General features: G+C 55.8%; 1 protein-coding gene across 11 annotated transcripts in view; it reads right to left on the bottom strand.

Annotated features, from left to right (window-relative positions):
- Positions 1–14562, bottom strand: part of GDPD5 (glycerophosphodiester phosphodiesterase domain containing 5) — an 82545-nt gene that overhangs the window by 21881 nt on the left and 46102 nt on the right. For 10 of the 11 annotated variants that reach the window (XM_047692872.1, XM_047692868.1, XM_047692864.1 and 7 more), the window contains 3 exons: positions 4159–4262; positions 1000–1093; positions 312–371 (listed from right to left, as the gene is read on the bottom strand). In XM_047692872.1, the coding sequence (XP_047548828.1) occupies positions 312–371; positions 1000–1093; positions 4159–4262 (258 nt within the window). Of the gene's footprint in view, positions 1–311; positions 372–999; positions 1094–4158; positions 4263–5414; positions 5534–14562 lie in introns of those variants that run through there. The other variant, XM_047692873.1, reaches the window with a different exon arrangement.

Here is a 14562-nt window from a genome sequence, read left to right as displayed (position 1 = left end):
AGCTGGGCCTGTGACCTGTGCTGACCAGTCCACAGCTACTGAGCTAGGATTTTATTAAGTGGGAGACCCTGGGCAAGTTTCTTAACCTCGCCGTACCTCAGTTTTCCCAACTGCAAGATGCGATGATAACATTACCTATATCATAGGGCTACTGGAAGGGTTAAATGAGTTAACCGAGGCCAGCCTGTGGGAACTCTGGTAGCCACTGGAACAAGGAGGAGCAAGGATGGCGCGTCCAAGCTCTTCCTCTTCTGCGGCAGCCGTTAGCCCCGTCTCCCTTCCCCCAGCCCCCCAACAGAGGCAGCCCTTACCTTGTGCAGCCAATGGAGGTTCATCTGCTGCCCCACAGCGATGTGACATAGTGCCAGGACCTGAAGAGGGGGCCCCCGGAGGGACAGTCAGAGTCCATTTGTGACCCAAAGGTTTCTATGAGTTCCCAGACACCTTGCTGCCTGCTGCCACTCTCAGCCTGGCTCGGAACCATCTACCAACCCTCCCTGTAGGCTTGGGAGTGCCCAGCTTAGCCCAAGCCTGGCCACCTCCCAGATTATTCTAGGCCTCTAGGCTCCTCCTCCTCTACAATTTCTCCCTTGACAGTTCACTGGGCCCTGCTGCCCTTGGGCTGCCCAGTGAATGTTTTGGGAGTTCAAGGCCCCAGGATTCTGAAGCAGACTTGAGCCTAGTCCCCCGAGAGCTTCTAGTTCAGCCTGGGGACTGACCTGAGTCTGAGGGAGTAGAGAATTGGGAGCAGGAACCAAAGCAGAAGCTTCTGGAAGAGACAGTCTGCAGTGGGCCCTAGCAGCAAGATGGCTTTCACTGGGTCAGGAGTAAAACATTCCCGGATGGGGCAAAAGCCAGATGACCTCCCACCTTGAGACCAAGCCCCAGCGGTACAGGAGACTACAAGGCCCTGGGAAAAGCCAGCTCCCCCCTTCGACCAGGGTGGCTCACCCTCCCGCTGGGAGCAGGCCCGCCTGCCTTCCGGGCAGCTGCACGTACCAGGAGGCCCGAGATGTAGGTGAAGGCGGCAGCGGTGGTCACGAGGATGGGCACTGACCAGTCGCTCCAGTAGCCCATGCGGTTGTAGAGGTACCTGCCGGGAGGGGGAGGGGTCAGACTTGCACCAGGGAGCCAGGAGGTTCCCGGGAGGCCAGCAGCCCATCCACTCTCCTGGCCAGGGTCAGCGACCAGGCTGGGACTGCTCCGTGACACCGTCACTGTTTCCGTGCTCACTGGTCAGGCCAGTGAACACCCGGGCAGGCCCAGAGGCATAAAGAAGAAAACAACAATTCACCATCATTCTACTGCCCAGAAGGAACCATCACCAAGACTCTGTAGACTTCTCTTCAATGGGTTTCCCCTGATTTTATATATTTGTAAAACAGCAAAGCCAGGACCCTGTCATGCCTAGCACATGTGCTCAGCTTGGGTTTTGGAGGGAGGTCAAGAGTTCCAATCCCCACTCTGCCTCTCTCTGCAGGACCCTGCAGGGTTCCTTGGGGACAGGCTTCCCCAAGGTGAAGGTGCCACTGACTGTGACACTGATCTCAGTTTCAACGCTAAAATATTAAAATTTGGGGGTCCTAGGATTGCTCAGATATCATCGTCCCTGACTTCTTGGAGCCTTTGTTTCTTCTTCTATAGGATGGAGAGAACAAAGTGCCCTTCACCAGGCTTCCTGAGCACGAAGTGAGGCAAGGCACGTGGTATGTACTCAATCAATTCTCTTCTCATTATTCACCCAAGAATTTACTGATGTCAGTAAAAACCCTGAGGAAGCGTGACTTTCGAACAGCCGTGTGGTCTGCTGAATTAATGTGCCATATGTAGCCAACTTTCTACTAATGAAAACAGTTTCCAATGATTCACTCTTATAAATGAACACACACAATTTTTTTTTTTGCACATAGCTTTCTGTATTATTATTTTCTTATGATAGGCTCCTACAAATAGAATTATAGGGCCAAATGGAATGTCCTTTTTAAAGCTTCTGGTAGGTGCTGCTTAGTTACTCCTCAGAAAGACTGAACCACCCACATCCTCCCTGGAGCTGGGGACACTGAGGCTCAGAGAAGGCGCCATTCACTGAGGGTAATCAGAGAACGTGAGCCGGCAGCAGGCAGTCTCTGGCTTGCTACCATCTTGGGCCTGGGAGAGGACACCAGGAGGACACGCTGGGGGCACCCGCCTTCCCCAGCACCCACCCCCCCGCCCCATCTTCAGATTCCAGAGGAAAACCTACTGCTTACACCACTGAGTGTACTCTTCTCACCATACAGCTCGAGAAACCGAGGCCCAAAGACGGGCAGGACCTGTTCCTTGGGAAGGACTCCTGAAAGAGGTTTTGGTGGCACTTGTCTCTCACTTTTCGCAGGGAGCCCTCCTGGAGAGCAATAGCCCACAGGGTTGCTCCCCGGCTCTTCACATCCCACCCTGACCGCCTGCTTCTTGCTCACATCCTCTCACTGCGTGAATGATCCCCAGATACTGTCGATACCCGGAGGGCCGGGCCAGGGTCTCCTGGATCCCAGCACTGACTCTAAGAAACCACAGTGACAGGTGAGGGAGCTGTGGGTCTCCAGGCCTTCCCTAAGTCCCAGGCAGGCCTTCCCCCTACAGTCTCCCCCTACACCCATCCTCTGCTTGAACTGCCCAGTAACAGGGCACTTACTTCCTGGGCAGAGTGAGGAACTTCTGTGGACAGTGTGATGCAAGTCCCTGTCCCAGATCTGTGTGACTCTGGAAAGTTTACTTGATCTCTCTAAGCTTCAGTCCCCTCAGATGGTCCCCAAACTCTTTTGGCACTAACTGACTTTGCAGCTGTGGGTGAGTGCTGCCCTCTCGGGGCCTCAGTTTCCCCATCCATACACGACGGGGGTGGACCCAATGATCTCCCAGGCAGCAACCCTCCAGTTCAGGAGAACTGTTCAGGGTCTGCCGTGGAGGACCAGCAGGCAATGTTTCCAGCCATGCACTACACAGCCTGTGCTCTGGATACCTGGGAGGATGAATAATTGATCGATGGCATTTAATAAAGGCCAGAGGCCACCTCTGGGACCCAGGCTTATCTTGCCAGGCTGCAGGGGGACAGCAGCAATCCTTTATTGTACTCATTAATGATAGGGCCACAGCCTCATGCCGTGCAGAGGAGAGTCGATCCCCAGACTCCATTAATGGCTCATTAATAGGATCAGCCTAGAATCCTAGCACCACAGCCCATCAGAAGCTCAGAGCCCTAGAAATCCCACATTCTAACCTCATGGCCGCCTTCCAGCTGGAGCTCCGGCCTCCCAGGAAGCGGCCCTGAGGGGGACATGGAGCTCTGAGCTCTCCCATGGCCACAGTCTCGTTCCATCCTCAGAAAGACCTGATGAGGGGGGAGTTAACCCAGCTTACAGAAGAGGAAACTGAGCTTAAGAGGGGCTCGGCTGAGTGTGCTCACGGTCACAATGAACTGAGTTTGAGCTGACTATCCAGCAAGAAGGTAAAGACAGCAGGGGATGGCGAGCGAGGAGGCCTGGCTTCCAAGCCCCGTCTCTGCTCCCAGTACCTGCGTGACCTGGGGCCTTGGTTTCCACACCTGTCTGTGTGGCAGTTCCCCGCTAGAACCCAGGGAACCTGCTCCCCTTCTCGTGCCTTCCACTGTCTGACAAAGGCAGGCCACGGAGCGGGTGAGGAAGAAACAGGTGCCCTTGTGTATCCAGGTACGAGCCTCAGAAGGCCCTGCCCTTGGACCTGAGGCTCATGCCCATAAAGGATGCTGAGCTATCCTAGAACCCTAGCATCTGCCAGCCCAGCCCAAGGTCCTGCACAGGGATTTCAGATGCCTGGTATCTGGAATCATTTCCCCTACTGAGGCCCTGGTCTTTTTCTGGGCCTTGGTGTTTTTATCTACGATGAGGTCCAGAGGCCCCAGACCCTGGCTGAGCCCTGCCCTAGTCTTCTGTTGTTTCCCATGAGAGCACACCAGGAAGGAAGCCGTGTTCTCCCCAGCCGGTCTCCGCTCCTGTAGACCTTTGTGCCTTCCAGAGGACTCTGTCTCCAAAACCACACAGAGAGCTCTGAGGGCCAGCCTGGGAGACAGGTTCAAACCAGAGCCCCCCACCTTCCAGCCCAGGGTCCCGGCACTGTGTCCCCGTCCTCCCTGTCCCCACTCACCAGTTGAATTCATCGTAGTCATTGTGGGCCTCCCACCAGAAGTACAGCCAGGTGAGTGTGAGGCCGAAGGTGAAGGTGAGGAGCAGGAACCAGAGGCGTTCCCACTGGAAGAAAGAGCAAGGAGAGGGTAAAATGAGGTCAGGGGCTGGCCCCTTGGGCCACCTCCCACCTAGAATGTTCCTCCCACCTCCCCCTTTATGGCTACACTTGCCAGGCAGAGACTACTAGTCTCTTTGTCCTCATGGGGACCTGAGGCTCAGAGCGGGAAGCGACCTGCCCAATACCACAGCGCCCAAAGCCACAAAATGGTAGGGAGCTAGGATTGGAGTCAGGGGTCTGCCCCAGGGATCTTCTCTGCCCTTTTGGCTGAGGCTTTTCCAGGGAGCATTTCTGCCCATTCTGCCCATTTCCAGGAGCAGTATACGCATTCTGGCAATGGCCCCCAGGAGCAAAGGCCATGTCTGCCCTAAGCCTTTGCATTGGTGTGGTCCTCTGCACTCTGTGAAGTCACATCCCTCACCTTCCCTTCCCACATACACCTGCAGTGCAGGTGTTCCTTCCCACCTCTGTTCCATGCTCCCCATAGATGCACGGAGGCCCAGAGAAGTGAAGTGATTTGTCCTAGTCACACAGCAAGCCAGCAGAGACATAAAGACCAGCGCCCCAGTCTCTGGACTTGAAGCACAGGGTTCTGCCCCCACCCCCCGCCCCGTACCAGGTGCTGGCCCTTTGGACCTGGGCCATGTAGCCCCCTGTCTCCTGCAGGGATGGGGGTGAGGCCCCGACACTGCTGCTTCCGGAGAGGTCTGTAGGCACTTCCAGCTGGGCCCTCAGGTTTACCCCTGCTTTCGTCTGTCCCCTTATCTCAGAAGCACAACCAGCTGGGAACATCCTGCTCTCCGGGAAACTGCTGAGGTCATCAGAACAATCCAGCAGTGGGTGACAGGAAGTCAGTGCAGAAGAGAAAGAACCAAGACCACCCCCACCTTGAGGGGTTGCAGGGCTCTGGTAGCCGAGGTGTCTCTCGCCTGGCCACCAACCAGAACTCCTGTGGGCTCCCTGCGGCTCCTCTAGGCTTTTTTGAGCCTTCTAGCCCAGAGGCATGGCTCAAGCCGTGGTATAACCTCGTGAGGGCTTCTCACTGCTTAGCCAAGCAGGGAGGCCCCTCTGGGGATATTCCACCTACCTCCCTAGCTGCATCCCCTTCCTCCACCAGTTCTCTCGCCCTGGCTTCCTTGCCTGACATTCCCATTCACCTTTCAAGTCAGCACACATGTCAGCTCCTCTGTGAAGTCTTCCTGGATTCCACCAGCACCACCACCACACTGCTCCCTCCCGTGACATCAGAGCCCCCGTCTTTAAACTCATGCCCTGTGCACCGCAATCTGCTCCTGGGACCAAGTCTCCCAATCAACTGCAGGGTCTGCAAGAATACATGCCCTTAAAATTTATGACTGCAGGTAGGAACACGTACAAGAGGAGGGAAAGATCGTTCACTGCCTAGGATGCCTCCATCCTCTGCCGCCAAGAGGCACCACCGTGGAGCGGCTGTGTGTACAGTGTCTGGAGCCAGACTCGTCTCCCAAGCTGTATCGGCGCAGGCATAACCCCTCTGTGCCTCAGTTTATTCGTGTGTGTGGCAAGGACAGTGAGAGTACATACGCCATGGGGTCGATACGAGGATTAAATGAGATAATAGGAGCCAAGTGCTCAGAACCTGGCCCGCAAGCCGTCAGTGCTCCAGCAGCGTCTTCAAGCACGCTCTGCCTCCCGGGCATACAGGAAAGGCCCTCGAACCCGGAGGGGCTGTGACGCTCCACTCCCAGCACCCACTCCACGCCTTGCCCTGGGCAAGAGGGTCTGAGTTTGGGGGACAGTGAAAGCAGCCTCCTCCACTCACTGTCACATGCAGAGCTCAGGCTGCCTTGCTTCGCCCTACTTTGTACATAAACAGAGCCGTGGAGGTCATAGCTCCCTGAAAGTGGGGAGGTGGTGGCTTCTCAGACAGGTGACCACTTGTGTCTGTCCCGCCCAGACAGAGAGCAGCACGAGCCCTGGCTCCAGGCCCATGAGGCTCAGCCTTGCTCAGGAATAGAGAAACCCCAGATGGGAGCAGGGCAAGCCATGGGTCTTCCTGGAGCACTGGAACCCTGACAGCCGCCCATGAAAAGCTGGCATGCTTCCAGGGAACAGAGAAGGGCCAGGCTTCAGCCATGGGGGCTGAGGGCTATGGAGTACCCCGTTGGAGCCAGCACTCCAGCCTGGCAGGCCTAGCATCCCCTGGGCCTCGACTTTCTCAGAGTTCTTCTTGCTGTCTCCAGTCCTCATTTGCTCACAAAAATGAATTCATTTGCCACCGCCACCCCCCACCCCCATTTCCTGCAGAGTGCAGCTGGCTGGTCCCAGGCCAGCTTAAACATCGGTCTTCCAAGACCGAGCCACCTCTGGTCATGCCCCAGCTCAAGAGTCTCACAGACTTCAGCTGTCCTCTGTGTCCGCACCTGGGCCTTAGAGGCCACGCACTGAATCGCCCCCAGTTCCTCACACAGGCTCTCACAGGCCTTATCCATGATTCTGCACAAGCCATACCCTTCATTTAGAAGGCAAGCCCTCTCCGGTTCACGGGGCGACCTTCCTCCTCCCCGTAGCCTTCCCTGTTCCAGCAGGGAGAACCTCCTCTCCACAGAGTTTCCAGAACCCTGGCCCCCATGTCTGTTCGGGCAGAGACCCCGCAGCTCTGTAACTGCCTCTGTGGGTCTTCTCTGCTCCACCGTAAGCGCCTTCGAGATCTGGGTGGTCTTCACATTCCCAGGGTGGGGTGGGAGCGTAAGAAAGATTTGATAAGGAAACGATAGCTGAGAAAGACCCTTTCTCCCACTCTGGCATGAGGACACCCAGCCAGGAGAGGTTTCACTGGGGGCTAACCACCCACCCCCCCACAGAGGGGGCCCGTGGGCTTCTGTGCAGCCCCAGCTGCCAGTGTCGGGGGGTATCTGTCCACAGAGATTGTCCACCTCAGCAGGGCAAGGCCGCTGAACCTGTGGTCCATAGACAAGGTTCTGAGGGGGCTCTGGGTGAGGGGTGAGCCTCAGCCGATGATGGGTCCTATCCCAGGCAAGCAATCTGAATTCAGGGACCGTGGCAGGTTAGAGAACCCACTCCAAGGGTTGGGAAGGGGGCCTAGGGTGAGGTTCAATTCAGGACCCGGGGGCAATTCCAACAGATGGCCAGGGAGACCACAGAGGTTGGGGGGCCCACAGCAGACAGGAGCCCTCTGCACTGAGGACCACTGTCCCACTTGGCCAGATCCTGACAGCGGGGCAGGGAGAACAGAGCAAGACTGAGGCACTGCCCTGCCCTGGGCCTGGACAGGGTCCCGGATGAGAAAACTTGAGATGGCAGGTGGGTGAGATGACCAGGGCATGGTGGAGATGGGGGCCAGGCCTAAGCAACAAGGAGCTAGGAACCCCATTACCAGAACTAGGCATGAGCTGGGGTTGGGGGCCACCTAGATATGAAAATCTTGGGAGCTGGAAGGTGGGGGCTCCAAGGCCACAAGGAGCCCATAGATGGGGATGGAGAGGCCCAACCCCAGTGGGGAGGCGGCAGGTCACTGTAAAACAATCAGAGGAAAAATCTGGATGGTGGGGGCTGGAAGAAAGGGGAAGGGAAGGCCACGAACTGGCGGAGGAAGAGGCGGGCAGCAGCTCCACCAACAAAGGGGCACCAGACAGCAGCACAGGTCCCTTGTTGGGGCTACGACAGGAGAGAGGCCTGGGCCTCCTCCCGGGAGGAGCGCGCTCTGGGGTCACGGCCAGCTGTGAGGGATGGTGGACCCACTGGCCCTCCCTCACCTCTCCCAGTCTGCAAGGGCTTAGGGGTCTCTATCTGTGGGTTTTTTTTTTTTTTATATTTTATTTATTTATTTGACAGACAGAGATCACAAGTAGGCAGAGAGGCAGGCAGAGAGAGAGGAGGAAGCAGGCTCCCTGCTGAGCAGAGAGCCCGATGCGGGGCTCGATCCCAGAACCCTGGGATCATGACCTGAGCCGAAGGCAGAGGCTTTAACCCACTGAGCCACCCAGGCGCCCCCTCTATCTGTGGGTTTTTATCCCCATCCAAGAGCAAATGAAGACCCCAAGCCTCAGCGAAGGGCCAGCACATACAGCTGAGCGAGCAGTGGACCCCATCACTAAGGGGCACTCATGATGCTTACCATCAGTGTGTATTTTTATCATGGCCCTGGAGGAGGGCAGCCTTTTGGTAATTTCACCAAGGCTCAAATATGCATGAGTAGAGGGGAGTCAGAGGTTGAGCGACATACCCAAGGTCACCTAGTAGGGGAAGCTGGAGGTGGGATTGAACCCAGGCGTCCTGATGGAGGCTGTCCTCTGCGGGTCCCCTTTGAGAGTTAGCCCTGCACAGCTCTCCCCCAAATCCACCCTTGCCACCTGGGACCCGGTAGAGTTGCCCAGTGTGGGTCACTGCAATTCCTCGCTCCCCTCTCCCTTGGCTCCACACTGGGCCAAATCTCCTTCTCCTTCAGGGAGCACCCCCATCCCTCCAGCCCTTGAAGACATTTTCCTGAGCAATTCTGCACAGACTCTCGGTACCCACCAACTTGGCCTTCAATCCTATTCTGAAATTTGGCGATGGAAAGAGCCTGGGCTCGGGAGGCAGATGGACCAGTCTCTGCCTCTTGGGCAAGTGAACCCCTCTGGGCCTCAGTTTCCTCATCTGCAAAATGGGAAAATAACCCCCTACCTTGCAGGGCTGATATTGAGTGAGACGGTATATGTCAGTGGCACAGGCGAGGTACATAAAAGGGCACCATTCCCTGGGCTGTGGACTCCTTTAGGGCAGGGATGGCTGAACTAGGTCTGTGTGACCTGGGCCCACAGAGCACAGGTGGCGTGCGGACCTTGTGTGAAGAACAGAAGAAGGTGCCAGCATGACTGACCCAGAGAGGCTTCGGGCCAGTAGCGGACAAGGTCATCACCAACCCAGACGTAGCCTCAGGCTGAGGCCGCGGGCCTCCAGGAACCAAGGGAAGGAGGTCCTGTGATACGCAGCCGCCTTCCTTCAGAACCTTCTAGCCACTGGAGCAGAACAAAGGTCAGGTAGTCCCTGAACTGACCGGGCACAAGGGGAAGAGGAGAGCAGCTGGGAAGGGGCCAGGCCCTGGCTGTGAGCTCACTAGGCTGCTCCATCCCTGAGCTGGCGGCAGTGGGAGAAAGAACCGAAGAGGCCCCAGCCTCAGAGGCCAGGGCATCCAGCCCCGTGCCCCCTGCCTCATCTCCTCCCATGCTTGTCCCCCGCTCCCCCCCAGGAAGGCCAGTCCCTCCATCCTGCACCAAGCCATAGTATGCCAATTTCCCAGAGGCCACTTCTCCTCCTCGCTGTCTCCTGATGGTCACGTCTTCTCCTCACCCCTCTCCGTGTCTGTCCCGCCCACCCCAGAGCCTTCTGCCTTCAGAGAAAAACATGCAGTGCCAAAAGAGCTTGTAAGCAGCAGGGTCTCACGCAGCCACAAAGCCCGGGCTGCAGCCACATCCCCTGCACAGGAAGTGTGGGCCCAGGCCCTGCAGCTTGCTGCTCACCTCAGGCCCCTGCTGGCCCCACGCTGCGGCCCCGAGCCAGGATGCACCCCCTCAAGCACCCCCCCACTCCCCACCACCCAGGGTCCAGAAGCCAGCCTTGGCTTGCCCACAGACTTCAGTGTCACAGGACGGCAGAGCCAGCACTGGGTGCTGGCCTCTTGTTCCCCAGCTGTCACCACCACCGCCACTTTCCCCGGGGCAGAGACTGCCTCTGAGCCTCCAGGAGAGGTGCTCGCCCTGTGTCTCTTCCTGCAGCTCCAAGGGTGGGCGCTCTCCCTCTGAGCTCAACGTCCTTCCTTCAGAGACAGCAGCCGGATAGGGACATGCTGCCTCTGGGAGCCCAGCAACACTGGTTTCGGACCCCAGACTGGCCACCAGGAGAAGACAAGCGTTTATTCTCTTGAGCACCAGCTGCCTGCACCGTAAAATGAGGACAGCAGGTTGGCAAGGCGGCACAGACCCGCAAGGACCTGCAGTCCCTCTGTCCCTCCCTGAGGTGCCATTGACCTCTGTCCCCTCCGCGGCCTCCCTGAAGCTGGGTCTCTGATAACACACAGAACAAGTCCAGCCAAGGGGCAAGAAATATTGGGGTCAGATGACCAGGGTGTGGGGGCATGCAAGCAAGAGCCACTGGACTATACCTCTCAGCCCTCCTCCCCACAAGCCTCAGGGCTGTGTGCCACGAGCTTAGGACCAAGCCTCAGCTTCCTCCTCTGTTCACAGGGATGACATCACCTCCACGTCATGGGACGGCTGCCAGGCCCGCATGTGATTACAGATGTAAGCAGTAAGTTGCCAAATCCACGGTCGTTCCTTTAATTATCATTTCACATCTGACAGCCCTTTAATTACATGAAGACAGTGATCAAGACCCACACCCCCCCACCGCCACCGCCCCCTGCTCTACACCAGATTTTTTCCGGCTGCTGAGGACAGCCAGTAGCTCACCTGCCCCCAGCCCAGGGTGGGTGCCAGGGTCGGTCGGGTGCACGGATGCCCCGTGCCCACTCCCAGCCCCACAGTGCCAGCTGTGGGAGGACAGAGCCCTGCGTGAGCTCTTCACAGGGTGGGGGCAGGGTGCTCCTGAGACCCGCCCCCCGCCTGCTCCATCTCCTTTCATCCTCTCTTCTCTCAGCTCTGCAAAGCAGGCGCTAGAGCTGGAGGAAAGCAGGGCTTGGAGAGGGGAAGTGAGTTGCCCAAGGCCACGAAGGGCAACCCTAAGAGTGAAGCCAGAATTCACACCCAGGTCTGAGTGCCTTCAGCATCTCCAACTATCCCAGAGCAATGGTAAGTAGGACAGGTAATTATCCTTGTCTGACCAAGGAGGAAGTTGGCTCAGAGGGGCAAGGCCTGGCCCAAGTTCACCAAGTGAGTCATAGGCAGTGCCAGGCCAGGAACCCTGGAATTTCAGTTAGAAAAGAGTTCAGAGACTATCTCGCCTCATCCTCTACAGACCCCATTCTGAAATGGAGAAACTGAGACCTGAAGAAGGGGAATAGCCTGGAAGCAAGGACACAAGATCAAGACATGGTAAATCAGTATGGAAAGGATGGCGCATTCAACAGATGGTGTTGGGACATCTGGACATCCATTTGGTAAAAAAATTAGACCCCTACCTCACACTCCATACCAAACCAAATCCCAGCATCTCCCCCTCTGTGTCCTTGCCACCACTCTCTTCTAGTCACCCTAGACACACGTGCTAAGTCCTGCACAGTGGGAGGTGAATGAGGTCTGGAATCCCGTTGGACCCCCACAGATGACCAAGCAGACAGCAGGCAGCTCCAGTCCTAGGAACCACTGTGGCGAATAGGACTGCTCAGGAGAGCACAGCCAATTACAGGAGGGGGGACAGTCTGGAGGGCTTCCTGGAGGAGATGCCTGCAATAAAGTTGGAAGGAAAGGGCTTGCTGAGATGACAGGTCAGGGGGCCTGGATTGGGACAGAGGGAGGGAGTAGAAGTATGATGGTGCAGAGCTCAGCAGCTTTTATTTGGGGGAACTGGCTTCCTTTCCTATGGGCGTATAAAAGCTTTCTCTATGTCAGAGTATTTGCTTGCATCTATACTGTATATTTTCTCTTATTTGATCATTTTACTTTGTTTTTTTTTAAAAAGATTTTATTTATTTATTTGACACAGAGAGACAGCAAGAGAGGGAACACAAGCAGGGAGAGTGGGAGAGGGAGAAGCAAGCTTCTCACTGAGCAGGGATGTGGGGCTTGATCCAGGACCCTGGGATCATGACCTGAATTGAAGGCACACACTTAACGACTGAGTCATCCAGGCGCCCTGACTTTATTATGACTTTTACATAAAAATTTAAATTTTGGGGGTGCCTGGGTGGCTCAGTCAGTTAAGTGTCTAACTTCAGCTCAGGTCATGATCTCAGGGTCCGGGGATTGATCCCTGCATGGGACTCCACGCTCAGTGGAGTCTGCTTGTCCCTCTGCCCCTCCTCCCCAACTTGTGCTCTCTCACAACACATGCTCTCTCAAATAAATAAAATAAAAAAAAAAATTTTAAAAATTTTTATGTAGTCAAATCTACCCCTTTTCCTTTATAGGTTTTGTTTTTGGTATTGTGTTTAAGAAAGGTAGCTCTGGGGTGCCTGGGTGGCTCAGTGGGTTAAGCCTCTGCCTTTGGCTCAGGTCATGATCTCAGGGTCCTGGGATTGAGCCCCGCATCAGGCTCTCTGCTCAGCAGGACGCCTGCTTCCCCCTCTATCTCTGCCTGCTGCTCTGCCTACTTGTGACCTCTCTGTGTCAAATAAATAAATAAAATCTTAAAAAAGAAAGAAAGAAAGATAGCTTAAGTCTATATATCTGACTTGTATTTTATACTGGTAATTTCTTGGCTTCGTTGTTTACATTCAAATCTGTAATCTGCCCAGCTCTCTGTCCGTCTCTGTCTACGGCTCCACGTGGACGTATACGTGCACAGAGAGAGGCTGGAAAGCCATTTCTCTCAAGTGTTAAGATTAGAATTCCTTCTACTTTACATCTTTCCAAGTCGTTTGAATTTTTCAACCAATGTGTACTTCCCAAATAGAAAAGAGGAGTTTAAAAATAGAAAAAAAAAATACAATTTAATCCATCTGGAATGTATTTGGGTGTGAGGTAAGAGGCAGGGATCTAATTTTACTTCCACCAAATGGATGCCTCAGCTGTCTCTGCACGGTCTGTGAAGTCTGGCATCATTTCCGTGCTCATGATGTGCGCGTGCTGCTTCTAGGCTTTCTAGTCTGTCCCAGAGCAGCCCGTTTCCCGTGGGTGGGCGCTGCCTGGCACTGCCTGGCTGAGCTCTGCACCCTGTGCCGCCCCTGGGGTCCCCACTCTGATTTAAGGTCCTCGGCACCACATGGCCCTGCAGAGCCAGGAGAGAGGTTGAGGGGTGCCTACCCATGGAGTCTGCCCTCTTGCAGGCTAGGTCTCGGGCATGCCAGCTCTTCCAGTCATTGGCCTGTTTCACCCATGCCACGTGCCAAATAGGGGGACTGATGTACCAGAAAAGCCTGGGAGATGTCAGCTGGGAAGGGTGTGGAAGGCCCTGGCAGGATTACTCTGGCCCTGACCCAGGAGATCTGGGGGGAGCAGGTGGCCTGGGGAGGTTTATAGCATTAGGGCCAAAGCAGGGAAAGGGATTAGAGTCCCCACCCACAGCCAGCTCCTGACAGCCTAAGGGGCCGGATTGATTTTTCTGGGCTACCGAGAGCCAGGCAATTAGGCCTCTGACTGCCCTTGCTTCTGCTGGGGACCGCTGAGAGCGGCTCATTAGGCGGGACTATGGAACCAGGCCCAGTCTGCAGCGTCCCGCCTCCCCGCACACATCCTGTGGGCTACACCAGCCCACGGGGAGATGGGAGTGGGAGCGCTGGGGGACCTTAGGAGGGGTTACCCCAGGCTCTTAGAGGGCCCTGCCAGGGTTGCAGAGTGCTGGGTGCCAGCGCTCCCTATCATCTCCCGCCCTGCTTGGGCTCCCTAAGCAGACACTCAAGATGGTCACAGAATGTTAGCTGCTTCCCCTGGAGTGCGTACGGGCCACGCCGCCACACTGCCGGGCACCCTGGGCACTGGCTGGGGAAGAGCTGGGTGGAGTGTAGGGGTTCCTGAAGGCCAAGACGGGTGTGGCTTTATTGCTGCAATAAGGAGGATAACACAAGGTCTTATCCCCACACTATTTGTTTTATTATTTTATTATTATTATTTTAAAAAGATTTTATTTATTTATTTGATAGACAGAGATCACAAGTAGACAGAGATGCAGTCAGAGAGAGGAAGAAGCAGGCTCCCTGCTAAGCAGAGAGCCCGATGCGGGCTGGGATCATGGAGGACCTGGGATTAGGTCAGGACCCTGGGATCATGACCTGAGCTGAAGGCAGAGGCTTTAACCCACTGAGCCACCCAGGTGCCCCTATTTTATTTTTTTAAATCCCCATTTTAGGGATTTAGGGATCAGAAGGCACCCTTCTGACCTGCTGGGCCCCTTTTTGCCAAAGCACCAGAAAAGGGAACAGGGAAGTTTATAGGGTGAACACGTTTTCACCAAGGTTGGGACAGCGGTCTCCCTTGTACAAGATGTGAGGTGCACTGGTACCCCCTTGGGGCATATAACTCTGCACCTCCATATAACCCATAAGCAAGCTGAGGCCCAGAGAGGGTCTGACCTTGCCTAGAGTCCCACACTAAGTCGCTGATAGAGGCAGGGTGGAGTTCAGGCCACAGGTCCCTGGCCAGGGATGCCCAAGCACTTTCAGCCAACTGCAGTGACACCGTGGAGCCTATGGCAAAGGCGGCTTTATCCAGG

The sequence above is a fragment of the Lutra lutra genome, chromosome 10, assembly GCF_902655055.1.
Source record: "Lutra lutra chromosome 10, mLutLut1.2, whole genome shotgun sequence".
Taxonomy (NCBI): domain Eukaryota; kingdom Metazoa; phylum Chordata; class Mammalia; order Carnivora; family Mustelidae; genus Lutra; species Lutra lutra.
Note: the sequence above shows the minus strand (reverse complement) of the source record. Positions and strands in the feature narration are given on the sequence as shown.